The following is a 25688-nucleotide window of genomic DNA, read 5'->3' on the forward strand; positions in this document are numbered from 1 at the left end:
ATAAGAAGGCGGGGACAGTAGCAAATCCCTGCAAATTAGCCAATCCAAAACAAGAAGAACAATTCAATCGCACGAGAACAAAAGTTGCTTGGTTGTATGGTTAATTCGATTTTATTTATTTCAGATAGTATTTGATAGAACTGCGAAATGAATTTATAGACAGCCGATATTTTTTTTTACTACACGGCCTGAACCAGGCTCTCAAAGCTTTGTTAACGTTTACTTAACAATTTACGTTGAAATTGAAGCCGTCCATAGCGTGACGTAGATATCATTTACTGCAATCTGCGGGTACAATTGCCCTAAGATAAGAACGGGCAGTCATGGCCAGCAATGGAGAGCAGATCGATCGTGATCAAATGTTAGTGACATTTCAAGAGGTCACTGATACCGAGGACACCGCTTTTGCCCTTGAGATTCTGGAGAGACTCAATTGGGATCTGGAGATGGCAGCCAACCACGTGTTCACCTACGGGCATACTCTTCCCCAAGTAAGATGCTTGGGTCTTAACAAGCTCTCAAGGGAATCATTTTAATGATATTTTCCCTCAATATCCCCTGACTATTCAGTTTGGCATTTAATCTTTTGTGACAATTGCGTTCTTAAGAAGTTTTGTCGTAGTTAGGAAACATGTTTCAGCCCATTCCATCGTTGACTGAAGACCCTGGACCGATAGGCACAGACCTTTCAGCAGACGTAGCTTCACCTGATCCTATTAGCGGTGGCGCTTTGAGATACTTGGACACCGAGGGCCACCGCGTCACCATGACAGCCGGTGGTAGCCGACCATGTGACTTCCAAAAAGGTGCTGCAACTCGTAGTCCCAGATCAAGATCTAGGTGAGTATCCGCTCTCTCGCTTTTCCTATATTTCTTCTTAGTTTTGATACTTCGTCTTGGCTTTCTCGTCAAAGGTGCTCATAAGCCTAAGAAACACTAGATATTGTTATTTAGATCGCTTTTTGTTTCACGATGAGTTCGCTCTTATTATTTGCTCTCAAACGAAGTTTGTAGCAATTATATTAGTCCTGTCGGGCTTTTTTTATGGGATTTTTCGCTTGACCGATTTTGCGTCTGACGCTTTTGACTTTTCGTCCTCAAAGCAGGATAAACAGGTGGCGCCCAGCGGGCATTAAGTGCTCTTAGGGCCTTTCAACTCTGTTTCAGCTCAAACTGTTTTGGAGACTTATACTTATGGTGTGAAGGGCGGTTCTTAGAGGTTGAAGAGCACCCCCCCCCCCACTATTGACCCCCCCCCCCTACTATTGCCACCACACACCCCCACCCCACTGTTTCCCCTCCTCCCTCCCCAATAGCCCCCCACCGTGTGCACCCCCCCCCCCCCCCACAGTGGCTACTGACGAACAACCGATCGCTACAAACATGCAACTTTATACTAATCAATAGCCGCCCTCGTCTTCTCAGCCGGCTATTATAGCGCTCCTATTTTCTTTTACTTCGTCGAACTTTTTTTCGCTTTACCCATTTTGCCGCTTTTTCGACATTTTGCGTGAAATCTTTAGACTTCTCTAGGCTAGTTTCACTCTTCTATCATTCTGCTGGGAGTCTTTTTAAACAGCAGCTGCTCAGCAAAACAATTCAAAATGAAGAGAGTCAGTATTAAAAAATCAAAGTCAGAGATAGAAACAGGATAAATCCATAAAGCCCATTTCTAGATGCCCGATACTTGAACTTTGTTCTCATAAGTTTTAGTTACTATCTATAATGCTTATTGGTATTGATACTAGACCCTGTAGCCTCTCACTGAGAGACAGGAGTATGTTCAATTACGAAATATCATCAAATTAAATCGCACTTAGAAATGTTGGACAAAAATCAATTTTTGTTGATATTTTCTTTTCTTTCAATCCCAATAGAGTTATGGGAATCAACGGCGGCTATTTTCCGGCAATCTGCCGGGTATGTTTTTCAATTTTTTTCAAGCTTTTTGAAAAGTTTTGTCAGTTTTTGAGTTTGTTCAGCCCTAGGTGTCAAGAAAACTCCTCTAGGCTTTATAATAGGTTACTGAATAGTTTTTAGTGGCAGTGGAATGGTTTCAACATTTTAACATAACGATATTTTTGTATTTTTTTGACAAAACGTGCAAGTTTTTTGAACTTTTTTACATTTCTTTTTCATTATCCACTTCTTTCCAGACGCAGGGGCCAAAAAACGTCCATAGGGATTTGAAGTTACTGAAAAAAATTTATTTGCCTTGAAATAGCCTTGAATTTTTTAATATGTAGTTTTTTACCGATTTTTTTGATAAAACTTGCGTTTTTTTAAGTTTGAAAATTTTCGTCGGTTTTTGGGTTTTTCCAGCCTGAAGTGCCAAGGAACCTCCTCTAGATTTTGATTTTAGGTTACTGCATAGCTTCTAGATGTAATGGGACAGTTTTCAAGATTTTATTATCAGCAATTTTAAAAAATATTTGCGATTGTTTCAAGTTTTTTGAATATTTTTAAATTTTCTATCATTTTTTCCGGCACCAGGGTCCTAGGGACCTCCTCCAAGGTTTGATATTCAGCTGTCACATAGTTTCTGGGGACAATGGACAGGTTATCAATGATTTCATGCCTCCAGCCTGAGCAATTTTTTGATAAAATTTAATTTTCAATTTTCCGGAAATTTATCATTTTCCAAAATTCGCTATTTTCACCAAAATTTTTGATTATTTTTGTTCTTTTCTGAGGATAACGATCATTACTGGCCAACGAAGTTGTTCAGATCTTGCAGACGCGTTACTTGGCATAACTCCAGAAACAAAAAAAATAGTTCTGATTTTTTTCACTGTGAAATCTGGAAGCTATTCTTTTGAATTTTGCAATATTTTGCAGTTTTTTTGAAATATCAGTTTTTATTTGATTCTTTTACTGACAAGGCTAGAAAACTAAAAGTTGCAGAGTCGGTTTAAGCTAAAGCTTTTCTCACTAAACCTTGGCTGGCTACTGACGAAGCCAAACGCTCGCCGGTCGTTTGAGAGCAATTCGCCCAATGCTGAGGTCAATTATACAATTTTATTCGCAGATGTTTTTACTATATCTAGCAATATCAGTTGTAATGCAATTTAAAAGTTATTCTTTTTATAATTAAATTGTTTTCATTTAAATTAAGGGACAAAACAGTAAAATAACGAGTTTCGTGTAATAATGTTTTTCGTTGAAACAAAAACTTCTGAAATATTGTTTCTGTTATGCCTACTTTTGACTTATATATAATATTGCCTCCCCTTTTCAGTACTGATCGCCTCTGTTCACCAATTGTTTCCGCTGCGCTATATTGATTGCTTTCAGTTATGAGATTTCTGAGTAATGATTTTTACACATTTCACTGATCAATTTTACGCCAATCAAACTCGCGTGAGGTGTCACAATATTGGCTTACAATCTGACCTACGGGTTGAGTTTTTTTCTGATTCCTCTCATCCGCGTATTTACTTGTCTGAAAGTTGCCAATTGTTAATAGTGGGAATTACATCCATTGATCACTGGAAGATGCATTTTGTTTCAGCTTTTCTTTTAGCCTATTGCTTAATCGGCGTATTTATTAAGGAAAAAGTATGCACTGTCCTTTTTGTTAAGCTTAACTTTTGATTTGCAATCCGCTGTTTTTGCGTTCTTTTTAGAGTAACCTAAAATTTTACCAATTTTCTGACTTACAATGCCTCACGACTAATTTTCTGGGTACTGATTTTTCCTCTTGTTTTTTGTTTCAAGGTGTTGTCAAAGTATTGCCGGTCGTTTAGCGATCGAAAAAGCCTATGGATAGCACACTCTACATTATTTTGTTTGCTGAGACTTCAACGTAAACTGTGCATCAACGTAAACTGCCATGTTCAGGCGGCCTAGCCACGTTTTTCGTTTCTGAACTCCGGATTTCCAAGCAAACTCTCTCCTAGTTAAAGCGAATTGTTGAAGGTTGTCTTTTACTTTGCGAATAATGTCATCTACATATCGATGTTTTTTCACCTGAAATTCTTTTCCTAAAAAACATGACCAATTTACAGTTTTGCTGCTGATTCATATTTTGAGATCGTTGTTGATACCAGATCTCTCATTTTTTGCGAATAATGTCATCTACATATCTTTCAAATAGTTTTTTCCTATTTTGGTTATCAGTTGATGTTTTTCACTAATAGAGTTTTGCTCCCTACTTATATTTTGACATTTTTGATGATATCAGTTGTCGCATTTTTTGCATTTAGCTTTCTCGATTCCAAGCCATTTTTTACATTCAGGGCAATTTTGTTTTGAAGTTTTTGTTTCTCTAGAGCTCATTTCCTTCTGAACACATAGTTAAAAAATTTCCCGCCATGAAAACTGGCAGAGAAGCCCACGTTGCCAAACGGTCTTTTTGACAGTACAATCTACCATTACTTTTAAAATAAGCGTTGATGAGTGCTAGTTTGATTACGAGCTTGTGTTGATCTTTCAATATCAGTAGGGGTAGCACTGGAGTAAAGAAATCACAAAACAAACTCAATGGCTTCCGTGACGCGAATTTTTTTAACATCTATTGATACAGTTTTCTCTTTTGCGCCAAGATTAAGACTTTGGTCCTGCTATCAGACTCAAATTTTCGTTAGATCCCGGCACCTTTTCAAAATTTGGAGTCCAACAAATAAGTTACGGTAAGGACCTTGAATAGATGAAACGGGGCACATTGGTGTGTATTGTTTCTGAATTTTGGCCACCGCATAAGGTTGCGCTTGTTTTATGCCCACTTTTTGTATTTTTTTCCTAATGAGATCAGATCTTGTTTTTTCGTTTTGAGTAAAGTTCCGTCTATACCTTTTTGTATTGAGGAATTTCTCTTCATTTGTTGTTCCTCCTCGCGAACAAAGTGGACTTTCCACTATTCTCTCCATTTTTGATTTCGATATTGTTCTTCCTTACGCAAAATTCGTTTGCTTCATCAAGAGGTACAGCTAAAAGTTTATTCTCTATGAATTTTAGGCCCTTTTTATAATCGTCTTTCAGCTGGTATTTCTCTAATTTTTTGGCGTCCCATTTAGGTGATGCCTCTACCTCACAAAGGACTTCTTGCTTATTTGTTAATATCAGCTTGAAAAAGTGTTCCACGTGTTTTTAATGGGTGTTTTGGTGCGTTAAGATGAAGTTCTTTGGCAAAAACTGGTAGTTTTATTCCGTCGAGAGCTCTGACTCTGTCTTCGTTTTCGTTTAATGGTCCTAGCTCGACAGTGCGACAGTTTTTCAAACTTTTGCCACTTTGAGTTGTTTTCTATCAATGAGGTAATCTTTTTTTGTAGATAAAGATTACTGAGGCTGTATTTTTATCTTTAACTGGGCTCCTGATTTTTGATCTACTAGTCTCCGTTTTTTCTACTGGTCTGTAACGCTATTTTCAGTTTTCATCAGCTCGTCTTTTCAGTAATCTACACTGAAAAGTTTTTACTGCCTGTTCAGGGAACGGCGTTATTCGGAGCACAAAAATCGGTAGTTAGATCTTTATCTGCACATTTCTTTAGGATGTGTGCTCTTGGGTAACCTTTCTCGTGTGTTATAAGTTTCAATTCACCGTTTCGCCGACTATATGTGGCGTAGCCACCTGGGGATTAGGACTATGCTTGACATTAGTACCATGACTGGATTATTCATTCGAACTGCGGACTACTACGCTCTTAAGTAACAAGGTTGCTTCCTCCGCAAGACGCATGTCCCGCACTACGTTGGTTCCTGTCGGATTTCGGTTCCTCAAATTTTTGTCGCTGAATAACATTCTGTGCAGTTCTCTATCTGTGTCCTGATTGAGTTATTGGTACTCCGTGAAGATAAATGCAGGCTTCTGCTTCCTCTTGCAGATTGTGCTTTTGTCACCTAGAGGACCAATATTCCATTACAGAAGAGATTCTTGAATTTATTAGGCATGTTTTTCTCATAGTACAGTCACTCGAAACTGCTTACTATTTGATGTCAAATGCTCGGTGAGATGTTTTTGCTGCAGAGTTTGCAGTTCGATCTGTGTTTTGCTAGAGTTTGCATCATGCAGGATAACTAGGTCTCTTCTGTTTAACGAACTGCTTCATTTCAACAAATGGTGGATCTTCTTCGTTGGATTATACACAAAAGGGTTTGGATTTAATCGTGGTACCATGATAATGTGGCGTAGCAGATCCCGCTTTTTGTCCTTGGTGCCGTGATTTTTAGCCTCAAAAAGTGAGCTGACTGCCAAATTTGTCTTTATGCTCTACAAATGTTACGTTTTCAAAGAACATATTTTGTGCCTTTCTAGAGCTTCTAATCTGTTGACTGAATCAATTAGTTAAAATCTAAGAAATATGAAATTTTTCTACAAATGTCTTAATTATAGCAACATCATCTGGTAAAATGGAACTTATAATTAGTCTATTTACAATTAAAATGATTTCAGTTCAATTATGAAACAAAACTATAGAGTTTCTTGGAGTATCGTTTTTCGTTACGTCGTTAATTTTATCTTAATCTTGTCGTATCGGTTTTGAAAGTTTTCTGTGACTTTAACCATTTTTTTAAACTGTTTGGAACATTTCAATGGCTTAATTCGCTAATATGTATTGTTCAAATAAAGCAGCAAGCCTACTTATAACTAAACAAAATGTGATTTAGTTATGATAGCCAAAGTCACACGTTAAGTATCAGGATATAAATAAACACGTTGTTAGACTGTCATTCATCGGAAGTATTCGATGCTCAGCATGACTTTGGGATTAAGGTATGCAAATTTAGCAAAATAAAGATTAATCACTGTATACAAAAAGGATGGTTGGTTTTCAAGTCAAGAAGATTTATTCCACAAAATTTAGAACCAGACGAAGCTTGATGGTTGCGCGGGTTAAGTTCGAACAGTTACTTTAGTTAATCCGGACACCGAAATGAATCACTCATGAAATGAATCACTACATTGAAAAGCTTAGTCTATGCTTAAAATACCTTAAAAGATGGTTAGGGAAATTAGACGTTGATATATCAAATTTGAATCCTACTGAAAAAGTGATACCCGTTGGTATAGAGCCCTGGAGGATGTCACCTAAAAATATTGATAGGAACAGACTCTTTCTGCTTTCTTTGCCTGTTTCGTTCCCAATAAAGATCAATGTGGTTAATCACGGCTAGTTGCGACCATGTTACTACTATAACGTCTCCGTCCTTTCAAAGTGTGATGTTGTTTTAGATCACCAGCTTCTCCCAGAAGAGTACCCGATTTTGATGATTTTGGACTGCAGGACTTTGTTGCTTCTCCTGCGAGTCCCATCAATGTTAATGGAACAACTCAGAATACAGCGCAGCAGCCTTCAACTGGTAATGTTCTCCTCAAATTACTAGAAAAAAATTGGAATATATGATGTTAGATTATAGATCTTATGAAATGGAAAACTTCAGAAGTGTAACAAGTGAACAATGGTTACCAAAAAACACTTGTATATATTGATTAAGTATAACTAAACTTGACCAGTTACACTTCTTGGATTGAGTGATGGATAAATTTTTAAAATATTTTTAATAGCCGTCATTAGCCTTTCAACGGCTATTATTTAGGCGCTCTCCTTTTTATAAGCCTTTGAAGAGGAGTTCAGTGACCTATTTTTTGAAATAAGTCGAGTGGTTTTTGAAACAGGATGTAAAAGTCAAGGCAGCACGTGAAAACAAGTGTTTAGGTCAATCTGCTGAACAAAAGTAGAGAGAATGAGAGAGGCGCATTATTCTGAAATAGAGTGGGAAATGAAGGTGAGAAAAAAATTTGCTCTAAGCGAGCTATATTTTTGATCGCTTGCGGTTTTTTCAAAGCGGTTTTTGTTTTATTTCTTACTTTTTTAGCCAAAGGTGAACTTCTGTTATCCTAGCTAGTAGGAGCAAATATTAGGCCTGAGCAATTTTGAGGTATTTTACTTTTGTAAGACAATGTTTTGGTAGATTTTGTATTCTTTCAGTATCTATTTTGTATCATTTTATCTATTTTAAGCATTTGGAAAGTTTTCTTGGGTGACATCAGTTGTCCTAGAGACTTTGTTAATATTTGGATTTGATTGACATTGATTTTGATTTTGTTGTTAACGAAGGATTTTTTTCAAATTTTGGCCGAGTTTTTTACGTATTACTTCTAAATTTAAGCTTTTCGCAGTAGTTTCTCGTGTTTACTATTTATCTTTTTAATCTATTCCTTATTATGAAGATCAGGCATGCTATCACTAAAAAAAATGTACCAATTTGTAGTTTTTTTCAGGATTTCTGCTTTTATTTTAAATGTTTAGTGTCTCTGTAGCCATTGCGCGGGTAACTGGACGAGCAGTCTTTTGATTTCTTCTAAGAAAAATCGTTGAGAAGTAGCTTTTTACTCTCTGTAGTGGAATTTTGTTTGAAAAAAGCTTTCTTTTTTCCTTTAGTTGCTCCATTAATTGCTCTCAAACGAAGTTTTGATCGATTATATGTTCCTGTCGTCTTTTTAAATGCGATTTTTCTGTTAACCGATTTTTTGTCTGACCCATTTGAATTTTCGTCCCCCAAAACGTGATGAACAGTTAGTGAAGAATGCGGTTCACCAAAACTGAGGACACAATTTCAGCGTGTGAAGGGTGGTTTTTAATATTGATAATTAACCCCCAGTCACCCCCCTCCCATCCACCCTCACCCCCAACACACCCGCCCTCCACCTGGCGCCGTTTGAACCCTCTCTCGTCCAGTGCTCCTAACCCTAGCCCCATCGCTTGACCCCCCCATGGTAGCAGCTGAGCCCCAGCTGAAGCCCGCCGCTCTCGAACAGAGTTTGAGGAAATTATTGTAAGCGTGTGTCTTTTTTATGCAAAATTTTTCCTTGAACATTTGCGTACGTTTTCTAAATCATTTCACTTTTCGAGCAACTTTAAGATTTTTTAGAGTGATTCGAGCTGCGCGCATGAAGAAATTAAGTCTGTTGCTAAAATAAAACTGATTGTGAGAGCAGACTGTACATTTTGTAGAGTTGTGGTTAATGTCTGCAACTCTCATCCTTTGAGATCACGTGTTGTACTCTCCCTCGCCAGAAATTTTCGCACCATAAAAGTTTCTCTAGCCTATGCCCCCTCAATGGGCGGGATAATTTGCGCCCATAGGAATAATTTTATAGAGGCTACAGCCCCTGAATTAAATTGCCCCCCGATGGCAGTTTGTCCGAAGTTAGTCGGTTTTTGCTTAGATTTTGAAATAGAAGTTTGTCATGTTGTATCTTCATTTTTCATGTTTCATTGCCAGTGGATTTCAAAGGGCGAGGGCGTCAAAGGTGACCACTTTCGGCAATATACATTTTGTGTTTTGTTTAATAGCCGCCCTCATCTTCTCAGCCGGCTATTATTGCGCTCGTATTTTTTTTTTACTTCGTCAAACTTTTTTTCGCTTTACCATTTTGCCGCTTTTTCGACATTTTGCGTGAAATCTTTTTGACTTCTCTAGGCTAGTTTCTCTCTTCTCTCATTCTGCTAAAAGTGAATTTGAACATCAGTTGCTAAGCAAAGCAATTCAAAATGAACAGAGTCGGTATAAAAAATTGAAGTCAGAAATAGAAACGGGATAAACCCATAAAGCCCAATTTTTAGATGCCCGCTATTTGAACGTCGTTCCTATAAGTCTTAGTTACCACCTCTAATGCTTATTGGTGTTGATAGTAGCCCCTGTAGCCTCTCTCTAAGAAACAGAAGTATGTTCAACTACGAAATGCCATCAAAATAAATTGGACTTAAAAAACATTTTTGTACAGAAATCTTTTTTTTTCAATATATTCTATTCGTTCAATCCCAATCATGCTTATTGGAATCAACGGCGGCTATTTTCCGGCAATCTGCCGGGTATGTTTTAATAGCTGCTTCTTGTTATTGATCTCATCGTTGAGAATGGGCAGTTTACTTTCTGGTATGGAATTTTAAAAAACACCTTTCTTTTCTCCTTTTATTAATTGCTCTCAGACGAGGTTTGAGGAGACAATTTCAAGTTGTGAGGTGGCAGTTCTTGGTCTTGTAAACTTTAACCTTCAGTCACCCCACCTCCAGACACCCCGTCGACCCTCCTGCAGCTCTCCCTCAGCCCTACCCCCACCCCACCTGACCCCCCCCCCCCCCCCACTCCGCTCGGAAATACGGGCAAATTCAAAAAGTGCATTCAAAAGAAACTGGACAATCAATATAGTCCGGGCACTAAGACGTAATGTTTAAAGACTTTTGGTATTTGTTTTAAGCGTATTGTCCTCCAAATTGGAGACTGAGTTCGCCATGTTTATTGAATCCAATGAAACTGCGCACCAACTTGGAACATTTTTTGAACTTTGAAAATTAGGCAATTGTTAGTACTCTTTATTTTTCTCTGGCTGTTTAAATCCCAACGTCGGTTAGTGGGGGTCAACGGCGGCTATTTTCAGGCAATCAACCGGCTATGTCTGTGAGACTGTCTAACTCTTCTTTTTTTCGATGACATTTTGATTATTACGTTTATCTTTGTTCTTATCCAGGTATCAGCTACCTATCATCCAATATAAGTGGCAGTAGACCACACGAGTTTCGAGGCACCAACCCCCCGACTACCTCTTCCTTCTCAGCAACCAATCAGAACCAGAGCAGGAGCATTTTACAAAATGGAAGTAGCCAGTCAAAAATGATTAATCTTGAAATTGAGACCGAGGATCTGCAGACGCGACTGCCTTTGAGTCGAGTTTTTACTTTCTCTCGGCACTCAATAGTTCTGGAGGTCAAGTCGAGAGCCACCACAGAGTTCCTAATTCCAGTGGGCCAGCAGTTATGGACAGGTGAGCATGTCACATCAATAACATCTGCAAACGAGGTATACGTTACGCGACTCTGCTTGAAGTCACTTGAGAACATCTTTTATCTTGTTTATCGCGTAGCAGTTCGAGATTTTAAACTAAAATTTCGAAGTAATTTCTGCGGAGTAACGTAACGTACTCAAAACAAGCTCGTGCATGCTATAAAATGCCGAAACTCTGCGATACCTGAAGTTATAATACCACAATTCCCAGAATAAGTATCCAGAAGCTTACTTCTATGAACTTCGGCATTTTAAAACGAGCAGGTTGCGTGTTTTAAACAAGGTTGCATAACTCTGCAGAAGTCACTTCAAAAATCTGGCTGCTCATCTCCAACTGCTATCTCGTTTTACGCCAGAAATTTTCAGTAACTTCAAGCAGAGACATAACCTATACTTAAAACTGGCAGGTTTGATAATGCCGGAATTTCATGGGAGAGATGAAATATTTTAATGCTAAATATTTTAATAGTTTTTTGTACTTAACACTGAATTGCTGTCCCCCACCTACGTCGTGGTAATGGGCTGCTTTTTTGCATGGCTATATTTGAATTTGGATAGTTTAAGGAGGACCCCCTAGTTAGTCAAAATAAGAAATATATTCTACAATAGCTCTGAGCAGATCCTGACTAGCATTGCATTGCTGTTCGCTTTGACTGTTTAAAGTTCGAATGATGAATTATGAACAGTAGATGAGATAGAATTTATTTTCTTTTTCACAGGCTGGCCCCCAAGCACAGATGACAGTGCGGTGCTATCTTCTCTTGGCCTATCCAACCCACACAAACTACAGTTGAGAAAGAAACAGCAATCTTTGAACAATTTATCATCCATGCCACCACCCCCATTTACTTCCCTGACCTCATCACAGTCAGCAGCTGTTCGTGGGAGCCAACCCGGGCGAAACAGGAGAAATCAGACACTACCGAATGGTATCCCTAACACCAGCAGTGTTCTCGGTAAGCGTAGATATCACTTTATATTGTTCTATGTAAATCAATACATTGTGTTTAATTGCTCTCAAACAAAGTTTGTAGCAATTTTATTTGTCCTGTGGTCTTTTTTATGCGATTTTTCGTCGTCTGCCCCATTTAACTTTTTGTCCCCACAAGCAGAATAAACAGGTAACACTTGGAGTAAACAGGTAACACTTGGAGAGCATTAAGTTCTCTTAGAGCCTTACGCCTAATCAGTCTAGGAATGGGATTCGCCAATACTGTTTTGAGCAGACAATTTCATAGTGTGAAGGGTGGTTCGTAATCTTGAAAATTGGACCCCCAGTCACCCCTCCCCCACCCACCCTCACCCCCAACACGCCCGCAGTCCCTCCTGGGTACTATCGAAGCCAGCCGCTCGCCGATCTCGAACGAAGTTTGAAGAGTTTATTGTAAGCATGTCATGCTAAATTTTTGGTTGAACGTTTTCACACGTTTTCTTCTAGAACATTTCACTTTTCGAGCGACTTAAGATTTTTTAGAGTGATATGAGTTGCGCGCATTGAGAAATTAAGTCTGTTGCTAAAATAAAACCGATTGTGAGAGCAAGCCGTACATTGTGTAGAATTGTGGTTAATGTCTGCAACTCTCATCCAAGAGGTCGCTTGTTGTAACCTCCCACTGGCCAGAATTTTTTGCACCATAAAAGTTTCTCTAGCCTATGCCCCCTCACTGATCGAGGTAATTTGCACACATAAAAATAAAGTTATCTAGGCTACAGCTCCTGAAATAATTTGCCCCGCCTGTCGTTCGAGTGCAATTTGTCGGAATTTTAGTCGGTCCATACTTAGATTTTGAAATGGAACTTTGTCATGTTGCATCTTTATTTTTCCTGTTTCATTCCCAATGGATGTCAAAGGGTTGGGGGTGGGGCGTCAAAGGTGACCATTTGGGGTTTTATGTTTTTGTTTAATAGCCGCTTTTTGTTTATTGGTCTTCTGTTGGTTTTTATTACTCGAAGAGTAGTATTGCTTTTCTTGAGGTTTATTGTTTTTTTTTTACCGGAAGCACTTTTTGTTCAGACGAAATTTTGACCTAAAAGCAACAGTGAGTAAAATTGCCACGTGAACTAACTGTTTCCGAGCGAGAGTTTTTTTGATCATGTGCTGCTATTAGTGCATGACTTCTCGACTGTGAAAAGTGTTTTTGAGAATGGTGCTTACAGATAACCGTTTTCAGCCGTTTGTCGACAATTTGGATTGAATTTTTGGTTGTAGTTTGATTTTGCCGTGATAATTTTTGATCGATGCTGCAATGCTATGTAACTTTCAGAGATTGATACCATAATTTTTTGAGAGCCTAATAATACGTTTCAGCTGCAAAATGGACGTTTCAGCCAATGTTGGCTTTTTTCTCAAATTTGTTCATTTTTTATCTCTCAGCAGACTTTGTCTGAGAAATCTATACAGCAATACAGTAATGAGTTTTTGAGAATTAATGCTCCGAACACCTCTTCTTGACTTGAGGTATTTTTGTTATTTTTCAAATTGTACATATACCAATCCGATTTAGGCCATTTTTGCCCCTTTTCCCAAGTTACTTGTTTAATTTTAAATTTTTAGAAAAAGATTTTAGGTGCCAAGTCAGGTTTTTTAATTGCTCTTGAACGCAGTTCATATTGATTATTGTAAACATGTGTGTCTTTTTTATGCAAATTTTTCGCTTGACAATTTTGCGCTTTTCTTCTAGAACATTCTTTGACTTCTCAAGTGACTTTTTCACGCTTTCGTTCTTTCATTTTTGAGTGATCTCTAGTGCTTCGAAGTAAAGCTAGTTGCTAATATAAATCGGTTGCAACATAGGAAAATTAGGTGACTCGTAACGCAGTGGTAAGTGTGGGTGGCCATGGATCGGGAGGTCATTGGTACGAATCCCGGTGGGGTTGAGTTTTTTTGCACCCATAAAGAAAAATTGATCCATGCTAAAGACCATGAATTAAATTGCCTCGCCGGTCGTTCAAGAGCAATTCTTCCGACATTTGTCGGTTTATGTTTGAAATTATTGTTATTAATAATTGATTTATTTTTGGAGTAAGTCATTGAAATTCTGTAAAACTGTGTTTCATATTTGCAAATTAACAATATTTGGGCATTTTTTTCACAAAGTTTTTTAGACTTTAGAAATGTTGATCCCATTTTTGCATTTTATGGAGACGGCAGGATGGTCTTGTAATTTTTTGAGATGTGAATGCTCAAAAAATTGAATGATTTTGCTTCTGCGTCATTTTTTATCAATTTGATTTTTAATTTTCAAAAATAGAACTTTGTTTTTTTTTGCGATGTGTCCGTCTTTTCCGCAGTCTAGCATGTATAGTTCTAGCATTATCCGAAGACATTTAGTATTTCTGCTCTGCTTTCTATAACTGTTAAAACATTAAAGATTTAGCATTTTTTCATGTTTAATTAAATTTTTGTTTGCATTTAATTTTGTTTATTATTTTGCAGCAGAGTTTTTCTAACTTAGTTTTCAAAAGGTTGACTGATATTTGTTTTCTGTGGATATTTGTGGAGCTACGTTTAGGTAGTAAACTATTTTTTGGTTTTTTTTAGTTTTGTTCTGTTTCCTTGGTCTTTTCATCATTATTTAAAATTTCCAATAGTTTGGTTTCTTTTTGTCCTTTACGTCTGCAACAAGAAAGAAGTATGTTGGTTTTGCGTCGTAATAGTTTTTGGAACCTAATTCTTGTCCATCTGAAAGTTTTGGCTTTTTCGTTGCTACCAGGTGGTTCCAAGAATACCAAATTTTGGTGTTTCAAGCTTTTACGGTGGGTTTTCAGTCTAAATTATGTCATTTCAAGATTTAAATCTGAGTTTTTGGTATGGTTTCTTTAAGACGATAAGTTTTCTCTAATGTTACTTGTTTTGATGTTAATGCTCAAAAATGCTTCCGACAGGGGCTTAATTGTTTACCGATTTTTAAGTTAACTCTCTTGAGCTAATGAATAATTGTTTTTCGAGAAAAGACAGTATTTTCGACTGAAATTGTGGTTTGGGTTGGAAAGGACAGCGGCGGCTTCGAGTCGCTTCTGGAATTTGTCCGGCTATGTTTTATTTCGTCAACAGGATTTTCTTTACAATCATATGACGTCACAGATCTGCTTTTTGTTCATTCTTTCATGCTATTTTAACTGAATTGCGTGCGTGACGTAGTTTTTCACTCTTATATCGAGTTGTTTTTTGTTCATTCGCGTGATTAAATTTTTTGTCACGTGACTTAACTCACTCTCAAAAATGACTTCCTCTCTCTGAAATTGATCTTTTTTTGCTTGCAAGTGAGTTTGTGTCACTGTAATTGAAGGGTATTTGAGGGCAGCTAATAGAAGCATCAATAAGTTTAACAGATTCTTAATCAAAATATAACATCTCAGCTCTCACCATTTAATTTAAAAAATTTAAAAGTTTTGGTCTATTTGTTTTACTATCTTTTTGAGGCTGCAGATCTACGAAGCTGTTGCGGCTATTTTCTGGCAATCTGGCAGCTGTTTTAACTTTGGCTTCTTTGCCCACATTGTTTTTTCCCTGACATACAAGCAACGATTGGTTTCCTTTTTCTGCATTTTTTTGAATTACAATGTAACCAATGTGTTGTCGGGCGCGGTTCTTTTCCTGTATTCTGGTGGCCATATTTTCAATTTTTTGCGCCCTATAGAAGCTAGAATCTGCTATTATATTAATTAAAAAGGAACTAGGTGCCGAGCTGGAAAGTGGCGAAGGAAACCAAAATTGAGTTTCGGTTCACTGAAGAGTGCAGTGTTGTTCGGCAGCTACAGAAAAACGATGTTTTTTAGTTAATTAGTGAAACAAGAAATTGGTATTGGCTGGTATCGAGGCGATTGAACTGTTCAATTCTGCAAGATATGTTTGAGCATTATTGGCATCATCTGTACGCAGATAGCAAGTGTATCTAACAAATAATGATTGTGTAGGCGAGCTGAGTTCTCAACGCACAGACGATGATGTGTTGTCCTCTTTTCTGATGGAGCCCAGTGACATATTGGGCGCAGATGAGGAAATGGAGGTGGATGACTCACAGTCGCAGCAGGCAATCCTGGGTGCAGGTCAGAGGCTGCTGGAAGACAGCTCGGCAGACAGTCTGCGGAGTCAGGAGAAACTCATGCTGCGATTCAGAGAGAGGTACTATCGCGTACAATTGATGTAAACTAGAGTCGAGTGAGAAAAAAATTACTCAAAAGGAATCTCAACCAAGCCCCACCCCACCAAATGGAATTGTCGGTTTAGTTTTTCTTTGATCATTTCTGAATCCCATTTTTATTTTAAAAAGAAAAGATATTTCCTTGGCAGTTTTCGCTAAAATCATTATGTATGTATTATGTTTTCCTGAAATATCGCTGCCAAATTTTCATGACCTGAAGTGAATTGACTAAGACGCATTGAAACTGTTCGCTTATTTTTTTGTCAAAGATTAGATCAGTTGATCAAGAACTATTATATCTTCTGATAGCTCAAACAACTATTTGATTGACTGTTGCGATTGTATCTGCTGTTACAGATACGGTGAAACCCATCCAATTTTCTACCTCGGAAGTTTCCAGGAAGCAGTGCAGAATTCATGTATGCTGCCTGCCTCTGAGAGGAAACTGTTAGCAATATATGCACACCACGACAGAAGTGTCTTCGCAAACGTATTCTGCGAGACCGTGCTTTGTTCAGAACATATTACAAATTTACTCAACAACAGCTTTGTATTGTGGGGATGGGACTGTACACTCGATTCGAATAAAAAGACCTTCTTCAGTCTCTTAAGTTCTCAATTCGGTCCTGCCTCTACCCTTGAACTGAGTCGGAGAAGCCATAAACAGTACCCCATTCTTATTTTCATCGGACGCCAGAATGGAATATTTGACATTCTTCAGGTCATCGGGTAAGTTTGACTGACGGTTGTTGACCTTTTCTTCGTACGCTATGAAGTAAATTTTCCGTTTTAATCAAACTGACTCTAGGCTTTTGAGTTTTACTCAAAACAGGAAGGATTTAGATTTCTTTGCTAATACTGTTAAATGGAAGGGCATGGTACATCACATTGCATTAAATATGAGAAACTGCATTCCTGCATTGATTGGGTGAATAAATATTTGGATGCAATATTTTGTTGGCATTCTAATGGTCAAATACTCTTAATATTGTCTTCTCTCACGATACAGATTTGTTGATGGATTGATAAAATTGAAACATACAGGCTGAATAGTAGGCTTTGAACCCGTATTATACTCCGAAATAACCATTAATGGAAGCTCAGATTTATTGTAACTAAAATTGGTTTAGAGCTTGTTCATTGTTTTTGCTTTGCGTGGACTGTGCAGCAAGATTTTATCATGTTTGTCAGAAAAAAACAAAATGGGCAATAGTGTTTTTGTTTGCTTCTAGTGGTGGTGGAAACGATGTGGTTTCCTCCTCTGCAGTTGGACCAGGTGCTACAGCGTCCACCAGTGGGGGACCCTCTGGTTCTGCCGGGAGAGGGGGTGGAACTAGTCTGGATGAGGTTGCTTCTACCATGATGAATATCCAGGAGCAGTTCTTCCATGCGATGGAAAAAGAGCAGGCACAGGAGAGGGAGAGAGCCTCCCAACAGAGACTGCTCAGTGAACAAAATCAGGCATACCTCGGTCAGTGTCTCAATTTTAACATGAAAAAACAGCGTTTTCACCTCATTCTTAACGATATTGTACTGGGTGTACATTGATGCAAAGAAATAAAATGTGGATATTTTATTGCATGCATTAAGTACCAAATTTTAGTTGGTAAAAATTTATTAAATGTTCTCTAGTGTAACAGTGGAATGTGTTATCATCCAACAAATATCTACACCTGATAATTAACAAATAGCCGAACGGCAAAAATGTCTAATTTCTAGCTGATACTTGGGAACAGCTCAACCTAAAATTTGGACATCGTCTCAATTCGCATTTGCGGCAGGTAATTGATGAGTGAGAGAAGCGATAGGTTCAGTTACGGCTAGTTCAAAATGCTCTGCTTGTCGAGCCAAAAACATTGAAAAAATAGGAACTAAATGTCAAGGGATATGAACAAGGGACGAACAAGGGATGTATGGTTGGGTTTTGTTGTTTACAGAGTCGTTGGCGGCTGACAGGGCTAAAGAGGAGCAGAGGAAAGCAGATGAGAGGGAGAAGAAAAGAGAAGATGAGAAGAGACTGAAGAAAGCAGAGGAGAAGGAGAGGAAGAAGGAGGAACAGAAGAACATCTTCACCCAACAGTTGCAGCCAGAACCAGATCCAAATACCTTCAAGGTATAATTAATCCCAGGATGTCCAAAAGTAGGATAAGTATATGTTATGTATGCAAGGGAGTTCTATTCGCATGAATTTCATTTCTTTTTATTAATAGCCGCGTCCTCAATTCTAGGCGGCTATTATAGCGCTCCTAAGAATTTGAATTGTATTGAGGTGCTGTCTCTTTTTAAAATCTGTTCACACATTTTCATGTTTTTTGAAGTCAAATTGGAGTAGTGATTTTGGTCACGCCAAAACAGGAAATGGAGCGAAAAAGCGAGTGGTTTTGCGGCGTGAATTTTTTTCGCTCTAATTTTAAAGTAGTGAGAAAACGGTGTTTGAACAAAAATTCGGTTACTCGGTAGTGGTTTTTTGTTCACATACAGCAATTTCACTCTGATTTTTACTGTTTTTAATAGCCGCCCTCATCTTCTCAGCCGGCTATTATAGCGCTCATATTTTTTTTTACTTTGTCGAATAAAAAAAATGTTTCGCTTTACCTCATTTTGCCGCTTTTTCAACATTGTGCGTGATATCTTTTTGACTTCTTTAGGCTAGTTTCTCTCTTCTCTTATTCTGCTAAAAGTGATTTTGAACATCAGTTGCTCAGCAAAGCAATTCAAAATGAACAGAGTCAGTATAAAAAATTGAAGTCAGAAGTAGAAACGTGATAAACCCAAAAAGCCCAATTTTAGATGCCCGCTATTTGAACGTCGTTCCTATAAGTCTTAGTTACCATCTCTAATGCTTATTGGTATTGATAGTAGCCCCTGTAGCCTCTCTCTAAGAAACAGAAGTATGTTCAACTACGAAATGCCATCAAAATAAATCGGACTTAAAAAAATGTTTTTGTACAAAAATCTTTTTTTTTCAATATCTTCTGTTATTTCAATCCCAATCATGCTTATTGGAATCAACGGCGGCTATTTTCCGGCAATCTGCTGGGTATGTTTTTCACTTTTAATTGCTCTAAAACAAGTTTATAGCAATTAGATTACTCCTGCTAGTCTCTTTTCTACTCAAAGAGGAGTATTCGTGTTCTAAAGATTTTTACCACTCCAAGAGGACTATTAGCATTTTATAGCTTTTTCGGCTGAAACAAGTTTGGCAATGACTTGAATTTTTACTTATCTGTTTTCAAACTTTGACTGCTGTTTGAGAACGTACTCTTTGCTTTGGGCTTCAATGGTAGCTAAGTTTTTATTTGCTCTCGAACAATGTTGGAGGCAATTATTGTGAACGAGTAGCTTCTTGATTTTTTGCTTGACTTAAATTGCTTTTATATAGAAATTAGGTCTGCATTGCAAAATTAAAGTATTTTTAAGCCAAAAGAGAATGAGTATCTCAAAGTCACGTGGTAAGTGCTTTAATCCAGGACGCCGGAGGTAGAGGGTTTAAATCCTTCCGGAGTGTGCGTTTTTTTGCATCCATGAAAAGTTTTCTTTGCAGAGCAATTTGTACGATGTTACTCGGTTTATATTTATGCTTAATATATAGTAATTATGAACTGCTGGAAATATTTAAAGTAGTTTTGAGAAGTTATCACATAACAGGCCTCCACCTAGCTTTTCTACAGACACTACCTCTTCAGACCTACCTACTAACCCCCCTCCCAATACCCACATACCTACCTCCAACCGTACCCACCCCACCTACACCCCCGCCGCCCTCCTGCTTAGTAGCTATCAAATATTAGTAGCTACCAAAGTTACCTACTCTGGACCCCAAGGTTGTGGCACAAACACCCCCCCCCCCCCTCACCACTTCTATACTCTAACAATTGAAAAAAAAACATTCTATTGAGGAGATATAAGTGGTTCTCCTTTCGCTATGGTATTTAATAGCCGCAAAGCGATAGCTGGGGCTATTATTAACCTGCTTGGTTTTTTTAATCAAGATTTTTGTTACGACCATGACGTCACAATCACTTCCAATCTGCTTTTTGTTCATTCGTTCATGCAATCTCTTAGTGGAGCGAGTTTTTTGGTGTTCATTCGCGTGATGAAGTTCTTGGTCAGAGATGACTGAACCTCTCTCTCAACAATGACGTCATCACTCTCAATTTGACTCTTTTGGTCTGTTTTTTTACTATCTTTTTGAGACTGCAGATCTACAAAGCTATCGCGGCTATATTTAAGATTTAGGTAAGGTTAGTTTAAGGATTCTATTAGACTTTTTTGGTCGCTTCTGGTATTCTACCGGTTATGTTTTCTTTTCAATCACGTTTGTTCATAACTTTTGACTTTGACTTTTCTTTTCGAACATTGACTTTTTTCAGTTACTTATTTTCTAATATATAGTAAATAATAGCTGCTCTCTGCCGGGTTCTATTACGTGCTTGGTTTTTTTCGTGAAATAAAAATTTGTTTCGCTTCACCTTTAGTTCACAGCCTGTTCGAATTTTTACGTGAAATCTTTGGAAATCTCTGGCCTACTTTTTATTTTTTTCGTTCGCTCTTCTCTCATTCTGCCTAAAGTGCCTATTAGCAGCAGTTGCTAGGCAGAGTGAACACTAAAAAATATCAAAAATTGAAACGTTATAAACCCATAAAGTGCAATTTCAGATGCCCGCTGCTTCCCCTCTTTAGATGCCTGTCATCCCCCAAGCAAAGTATCTACGTCCCCTCATCTATTCCTCTAACTATCCCCTCTGACAGGTACCCGTTGTTTCGTGATCCCCCCACAATAACCCCCAGACTCAACTCCAAACTAAGTGTCTGCATTCCCCGTCCTTCGAACCACCACTTTCTTCACCCGCACTCCGCTCATTGCTCTCGTAAGCCGCACTCTCACCAGCCACCTGCCCCCCCCAACCCGCTCAATTAAGCTAAAAATAGCCTCCCTAAGTTGCAGCTAGCTGCTGGCAAAGCCAACTGCTCCCCAGTGGTTTGAGATTGATTCGCCCGACGTTAGTGGGTTATATTTATTTCGTCCCTCATCGTTTTTCTTCAGACTATGCTTTTGAGAACGCTTTTTGAATGTGTAATTGATCGAATTGGTATCTCTGACGCCTCGAATTTTATAAAAAAGAGTTTCACTTTTTGCGTGAATACGATCATGTTTTTTGGATCTCAATGTTCAAAAAGCGATAACCAGGTCTTGTCCATTCAATTCGTTTAATTGTAGTTCAGTTTTTTCTGCTAATTTTTATTATGCTGTCTTCATCCTTTCTGTTGTGACCATTTGATTAGGCTGGAAGAAGTTGAACAGAAGTTGTGGCTTCTGTCAAATTAGCCACTTAATTTTGCGCTCGACTTGGCTGCCTTCTCTTGTTTGAACGTTTTAATGTAAATTGTAATTTTTTGAGCATTCATGATTGATCTCACCTATGAGCTTGACTTTCATTTTTATTGTTTAATAGCGGCGGTTAGCTTCTCTACGGCTCTTGTTTAGATGTTCATCTTTTTACGGCTCAAAGATGAGTTATGGTGATTTTTTTTAAAATTGTGATTTCTATTTTTAGAGGATGCGTTTTAGAGCGAGTCAAATGCCGCACGTAAAAAGAAGTGTTTTATGTCAATATGGTGATGAGTAGTCCAAATTCAGAGAGAGAATTTAGAAGTTTTTTTCGTTTAACCATCATTCAGAGAGCGAGAAATGTATGTGTGAAAACATTTTGCGCTAAGCAAGCAATATTTTTGATCACGTGTGGCTTTTTAATTGCTCTTGAACGCAGTTCATAGCAATTATTGTAAACGTGTGTGTCTTTTTACGACTCGAAGAGGAGTATTGGTTTTCTTAAGGTTTTTTTTTTTTTTACCGGAAGTACTATTCGTTCAGACGATGTTTTGACCTAAAAGCGAAAGTGAGTAAAACTGCCGTGTGAACTAATTTTTTGTGAGCGAGAGAAGTTTTATGATCATGCGCTGTGTTTAGTGAATGACTTTTTGACTTTGAAAAGTAGTTTTTGACTGAATGGCACATATAGATAACTGTTTTTAGCCGTTTTTTCGTCTAAGTGGCCCAGTTTTTTTTGCTTGCAATTTGGTTTTTTTCTAGAAATGACTTTTAATTGATGCTATTTTGAAATGTAAACCTCGGAAATTGATACCACAGTGTTTTGCAGAGCCTGAGAATGCGAATCAAGTTCAAAATTGACACATATTTCTTGATTTTTTAGTTAATTTTTGGCTTTTTTCTATTAATTTTTTAATTTTTTGTTCTTTAAGCCTTTTTTTTGTCAAAAATCAGTTATTATGGCAACTTCCCTTTGGCAATTAATATACTCAACGCCTCCTTCTACCTCGATGTAATTTTGTTTTATAAAATTGTACATATGCTAATCCGATTTTGGTAGTTTTTTTTTCAAATTTTCGTGTTTTTTGTCTGTATTTTGGTTTTAATTGCTCGAAAGTTTTTTTCTGCTACATGAGTGACTTTAATTGTGTTCCAGTAAAAATTTAATTATTTGATGGCGTAAAGTTTATGAAAAACAGTTACATTTTTTTCATAAATGCATTCTTAAACATTTTTCGACCATTTTTTTTAACAAATTGTTTAAATGTTTGGTGAGTTTTGTTTTTCTTTTTTTTTGTTCAGGAGGATGGATCTTTGTCTCGGTTGACTCGTTGTCTTTACTATGTCGCGAATGCTAGACAATGAAATAAATATATTCGGTTTTCTTGATTTTTTTAATTTGATTTTTAACTTTCAAAAATCAAGAATTAGTCTTCCTTACTTTGTTCCTTACATTGTGTCCATATTCTTATTTTTGTAACTCGTATCATTCTAGAGTTGTTGTGACGCCTACATTTATACTGGTTATATTGATTTTTTAAGTTGTTAAAAACTTGAATAATTTCAGCTTTTTCTTAGATTTTCGTCATTTCTTTGCAATTGATTTCATTCATCATAAATAGTCCTAAGAGTTTGCTAGAAAACCTATTCCAAAATATCTACTTACTACTGTTTATTGCAATTTTCTTCAAGCCTTTCAAACAATTGTTTGCTTTTGATTATCATTCTGTTGCTTGTCTTTTCTATGGTTCATTTTATTTAATTTAGTTCTTAGTTTCTAGGATTATTATCTGCCGTTTGCTTTCGCGACCTTTGAGATCACAATCATGAATTTTCTGAGGGCAATTGATAGCCCTGTCAGCTTTTTCAGCCTATCCGTAATTTGGCCATCCTAATTATTTTGGACTTTTTTAACGTTACCAAGCGTTTTCAATAATATAAATCAGACCTTTATTGTTTAGATCAGACCTGGGAGGTAATTAGTAAATGGTTTAATACAAAAGGTGGTGGCTTCCGTTACAATTACCGTTTTTTTGAAGTTTTGATGCTTCGAGTCGCTTCCGGAATTCTTCCGGCTATGTTTTTTTTATGCAAAATTTTCGCTTGACGGTTTTGACTTTTCGAGTGACTTTTACGCCCTTGACTTTTTGCATTTCGCGTGATCTAAAATTCTCTCTCAATCACAATTTCAAGCAGCTGAACCCAATTGGCGGCAATTTAATACTAAAAGTCAAATAAAAAGTGCGCCGAAACTGGTGTCATTTTTTTACTTTAAATCTTAATAGTGGTATACGTTAACCTCTAATATGGTTATTTGAAGCCCACTATAGAACTTCTTAGTCCCATTTAGGCTACCCCTCCCCCCCCCCGACTGAAGCAGGCTGCAATTGATTAGAGCTCCCACTAGTCGTTCAAGAGCAATTCTTCCGACGTTTAGTCGGTTATGTTTCAAAGCTGTTTTTAAATTTCACTCTGACTATTTCAGCCAAAGGTGTTTGTCCAGTTATCGAAGCTGGTTTTGTAGTATATATCGGGTCATCTATAAACCTATAGAAGTATTTGACTATCGTATGCAATTTCGAACTATTTTGCCATTTTGTCCTGTTGGACACTTTTTGGCAGTTTTTGTAGTCACCTCCAATTTTCTCTGAAATTGAAGGTCACCTTCAATTCTGGGAAATTTGTGAGTGAATTTTGTTGTTCTAATGGATTGTGCGTGGTATTAAATTATTTTAATTACTTCTGAGGAGACGTTTTAGCTGGACTATAAAAGTCAATTCAAGTTAGTTTGTTCTGTTTAAGCCTTTATTCCAGGGTTGCCTTGCGTTATTCGTTTTCTAAAAGTTGGCCGGCAGAATACAGCGGCTAGTCAGGTCAATTTGGCGCCAGTATCCGGCAATCAATTGGCTTTGTTTTGCATACCTAGACTAGATCTAATCGGCCCTTAAATAAAATGCTTTTACTTAGTGTTTTTTTCAAATATCATTTTTAAGGGCATCTATAAACTTTTTCATTGACCCGCTTCATCTTTTGGTTGTTTACTCTGCTTAAATAAATGACTTTTTGGCTGTCTGATCCCGCATTTTGATTTTTTTTTATTTGGACAGGGCGATGTGACGAATGTGCGTATTCGGACACCCTCCAATGAAACTAGGAGTCGCAAGTTCGACGCGGATGCTCAGCTGCTGCAGCTGTTTGCATACGTGGCCACTCTAGGATACCTTCCAGATCAATTCAGAATAATGACATCATGGCCCAGACAGGAGCTCAGCTATAAGGCAAGATCAATTTCACCAATACTTGATTGATTGAATGTGCTAAGAGTTTGAGAACTTCCGAATATGATAGCAGTTCTACAAAAGGAAAAAGTTTATTTCAAAAGGCCACTTTCAAAATTCCGTTAAATATCGCAGTGTTCATAGCTTTTTGCAGCTCAAGCTCTTGGTTACTTTTTTTTTGGGGGGGGGGAGGGAGGGGGTGCATTTTGCTTGGAGCAAAAATGTTGCTCATTTTTAACGTGGGCTTGGATAATATGATTTGATTTTTGTCACAAGTATGATGAACGATATTAATCATAGAATGAATTTACTTGCTTAAAAGAGCTTCGTAATATTTCTTATTACCAGTGTTTGATGTTATAATGCAACTTATGCAAACTGGATTTTTGCTGTCACAGGAGGATAGCGGGAAGACGTTTAAGGAGAAATCACTGACACCCACAGCCACTCTCCTGATTGAGAGGAAGCTCAACTGATCACCTGTGCCTCGTCGGCCATTTTTGTAAAGCCTACACTGCAATACGCTCATCATCCTCAAGCAAGCAATCAACAGCAGCCGTAAAAGCTCAACAACGAAGCCAGCAACTTATTTAACACTCTGGTAACACAAGTGTTGTACCCAAGCAGTGCCAGCTACCTCGCCAGGCTAAACAGTGCCGGAGTAGTGCAAGTTGCAAAGTAGCCAGTCACGACAACGCAGTACTAATGAAAACCATGTCAACATCAAATTGAGTTGGAACATTTATCAAATTAGATCATGATCATCTGAACATTTACAACGGACTGGACTTGACTCAATATCAAAAATGAATTAGGTTGAAGGAGTTAAGCTGATATTATATCTGTAGGAATTTATAAATGAGAATAAATGAGTAACAAAACAGCTGCTTGTGATGGTCATCTCATATCGATAGTGGGTGATAACGCTGTAAATACTCGGGTGACAGCTAAATGGCAATTACTTTCTTCGCAAAACGTGCTTGGAAGTGCTATTATAGAATCAAAATTAAATACAGAATTGTGGGGTGGTTTCATGAATTGATCGTCTTTTGTTTGTAAATGGATTCTTATTTTTGGTCTTAAGCATACAGAATATACGGAAATTTGTTTGGATTTTACGTAATGTGTAGCAATTCAATTTCAAAGCCA

The 25688-nt window shown here is 37.6% G+C and overlaps 1 protein-coding gene across 1 annotated transcript; it reads left to right on the forward strand.

Annotated features, from left to right (window-relative positions):
- Window positions 1-106: 106 nt before the first annotated feature.
- On the forward strand, window positions 107-25688 carry LOC142343216 (FAS-associated factor 1-like). Its single transcript, XM_075394973.1, has 11 exons — window positions 107-491; window positions 641-840; window positions 7172-7299; window positions 10472-10765; window positions 11505-11741; window positions 15703-15910; window positions 16287-16658; window positions 17162-17400; window positions 17867-18042; window positions 24369-24539; window positions 24938-25688. The coding sequence occupies exons 1-11, from the start codon at window positions 324-326 to the stop codon at window positions 25013-25015; spliced, it is 2271 nt and encodes a 756-aa protein (XP_075251088.1). The 5' UTR covers window positions 107-323; the 3' UTR covers window positions 25016-25688.

The sequence above is a fragment of the Convolutriloba macropyga genome, chromosome 7 (genome assembly GCF_964194025.1).
Source record: "Convolutriloba macropyga chromosome 7, txConMacr16.3, whole genome shotgun sequence".
Classification (NCBI taxonomy): Eukaryota; Metazoa; Xenacoelomorpha; order Acoela; family Convolutidae; genus Convolutriloba; species Convolutriloba macropyga.